Source organism: Epinephelus moara, chromosome 19, assembly GCF_006386435.1.
Source record: "Epinephelus moara isolate mb chromosome 19, YSFRI_EMoa_1.0, whole genome shotgun sequence".
Classification (NCBI taxonomy): Eukaryota; Metazoa; Chordata; class Actinopteri; order Perciformes; family Serranidae; genus Epinephelus; species Epinephelus moara.
This window is the reverse complement of record NC_065524.1, coordinates 7145217-7147561: the sequence shown is the minus strand read 5'-3', so window position 1 is coordinate 7147561 and position 2345 is coordinate 7145217. Positions and strand designations below refer to the sequence as shown.

The 2345-nt window shown below is 41.0% G+C and overlaps 1 protein-coding gene across 1 annotated transcript in view; it reads left to right on the top strand.

Annotated features, from left to right (window-relative positions):
* The window catches only part of LOC126407118 (cadherin-1-like), an 18592-nt gene that overhangs the window by 15534 nt on the left and 713 nt on the right, over nucleotides 1–2345 (top strand). Inside the window, exons 3-4 of the mRNA XM_050071800.1 lie at nucleotides 670–817; nucleotides 2163–2335. Of these exons, the coding sequence (XP_049927757.1) occupies nucleotides 670–817; nucleotides 2163–2335 (321 nt within the window). The remainder of the gene's footprint in view (nucleotides 1–669; nucleotides 818–2162; nucleotides 2336–2345) is intronic.

Sequence of the window (2345 nt, the reverse complement as noted above, 5' to 3'; positions counted from 1 at the left end):
CTGTCTGATGTCAGTTTTATACAAACACTCTTTGTTCACATCTCAGGATTAAACATAAAGTCACCTGGACTTTGTTTAGAATCAGAGTTAAACATAAAAGAGCTTCATATTACTACACATTAATTTGTACTAATCAGCACACTCACAGATGTTTATTCAGAATGTTGTCAGGAAATAGAATGTCCACTATTTTCTTTTTTAAGATATTTTTTATTGGTTTTTTTTTGGGGGGGGGGGGCTTTTTGGCCTTTAATGTATAGGACAGACAAGCGTGAAGGGGGGGAGAGAGAGAGGGAGTGACATGCAGCAAAGGGCCACAGGCAGGAGTCGAACCCGGGCCGCTGCAGCAACAGCCTTGTACATGGGGCACCTGCTCTACCACTAAGCCACCGGCGCCCCGAATGTCCACTATTTTCTAAACTGATGGGAGATTGTTTAGACCTGTAGGATCACAATGCCCAGTGCAGTCTGTAGTTTCACTATGGCATAGTTTTCTTCTTTAGGAAGAACAAACAGACAGATATCATTGATTGATCAGTGATTTAGTGTAAAACCAGTGGCAGGATTGTGTATTATTTCACCCATGTGAGTGCTAGTGATGTGACATGAAAGCACCTGCATGGATTATTCTTGCATGTGTTATAATAAAAATGTGTTTGTTGCATGCAGTTTCAGGTACATGCTGTGTATCAGGACAGTTCAGGAAATGTTGAGGAGCCTCTGGATATTGTAGTGTTAGTAGTTGACCAGAATGACAACAAACCTGCTTTCACTCAAGACACCTTCCAAGGAGAAGTTGCTGAGGCCTCACCAATAGGTACTGTCAGTAGATGTCATTTAAGCCTGAAAAAGATGTTTGTTAGCGTTCAACAGTATGTTTCACTTTCACAGGACAAAAGAGCAGATAGAACTTCTACTGTTTGACCTAAAACTTTTATATAGAGAAAACAGAAATCCAGGACCTGCTCCAACATAGTGGGGAGGGGGAAGGAATGAATACTGGTTAAGTGGGACAGTTAAGCATCATCATTTTTATCTTGTGTAGGTATATATTTCCAATACCAAAAATCAACTCTGAGCTCATCATAAGCAAGTAAGTGATTAAAAAAATATAGGTTCTGTGGCTATGACATCATGTCCGGGGGTGTGCCACACCATATTCAACACCCTTGCAGCGAACCACGATGGAAAGCAAAATGACATAGTGTTCTGAAGTGAATAATATTATGGTTATAAACATTTTTAAAAGAATGCCAGAATTTTAAAATTTCACATCCCTTTTATCTTTGTTTTAATGGGATTTTCGACACTGTCCCAGTCAATAACATACTGTTAAATGGGGAATTCTGTGTAGAGAGCTATAGTTTCAGATGGCACAATTGGTGCGTGCGTGCGTGCGTGCGTGCGTGCGTGCGTGCGTGTGTGTGCGTGCATACGCGTGCATACACGTGCATGCATGCGTCCTACTGGACCAATCAGCCTAATATTTGTATTTTTTTTTTTTTTTAATTATTTTGTGACTGTATACTTAAGGACCTCTCATGGTTGTGTAATTCACAGTTGTTGAAAAACCTGTTTGATTTATAGTTTTATAGTGTCATTGACTGCTGACTCGACACTCTTCTTAACAGGCCGGTAAGAGCCGCAAGTTATCAACAAACAAAAGCAAAAGCATGAAACAAAAAGCAAATCCAGCAATTGTCTCACCTGTTGCAGGCCACATTTTGGCCTTTGTCGTGGCTCACACTGACATCCATAGAAAAGTGTGGTCTCATTTTGAACTGGAGCATCTTCAGATTAATCTCATACTTCATATGCTATGAGCCACTAAAGTTAGGCATGATGAAAGATGAATAAATGCTTGTTTTTTGCTGCCGTCTTGACTGTAAGAGACCTGGAAAGGACAATTCCACCAGATGCAGCTGCGTTGCCTTCAGCTGCAACCACTTTCCATTCATCCGTTCTTTATACTGTGTCATACCACAATAGGATCATTTCAGTGCCACAACACACCATTATACACCACAATCAAAAAAATAGCCTACTATTAGCCCTGTATGGCCCAGCTTTATTTTGTAAATCACCTCTTTAATGATGAAGTGCTCTGAATACTTTGACAAAGCTCTGTACTTACTTTTCACTTCTGACTTCTCTCTCTCCAGGTTTTGAGGTGATTCAGGTTGTGGCCACAGATCTTGACCAGCCAAATACTGACAGCTCAGATATCCGCTACAGTATTAGAAGCCAGGAGCCAGCATTGCCTAGTGACTCCCTGTTTGTCATCAACCCAGTCACTGGAGTCATCAGAGTTAATGCTAGTGGGCTAGACAGAGAGGTGAGGTTTC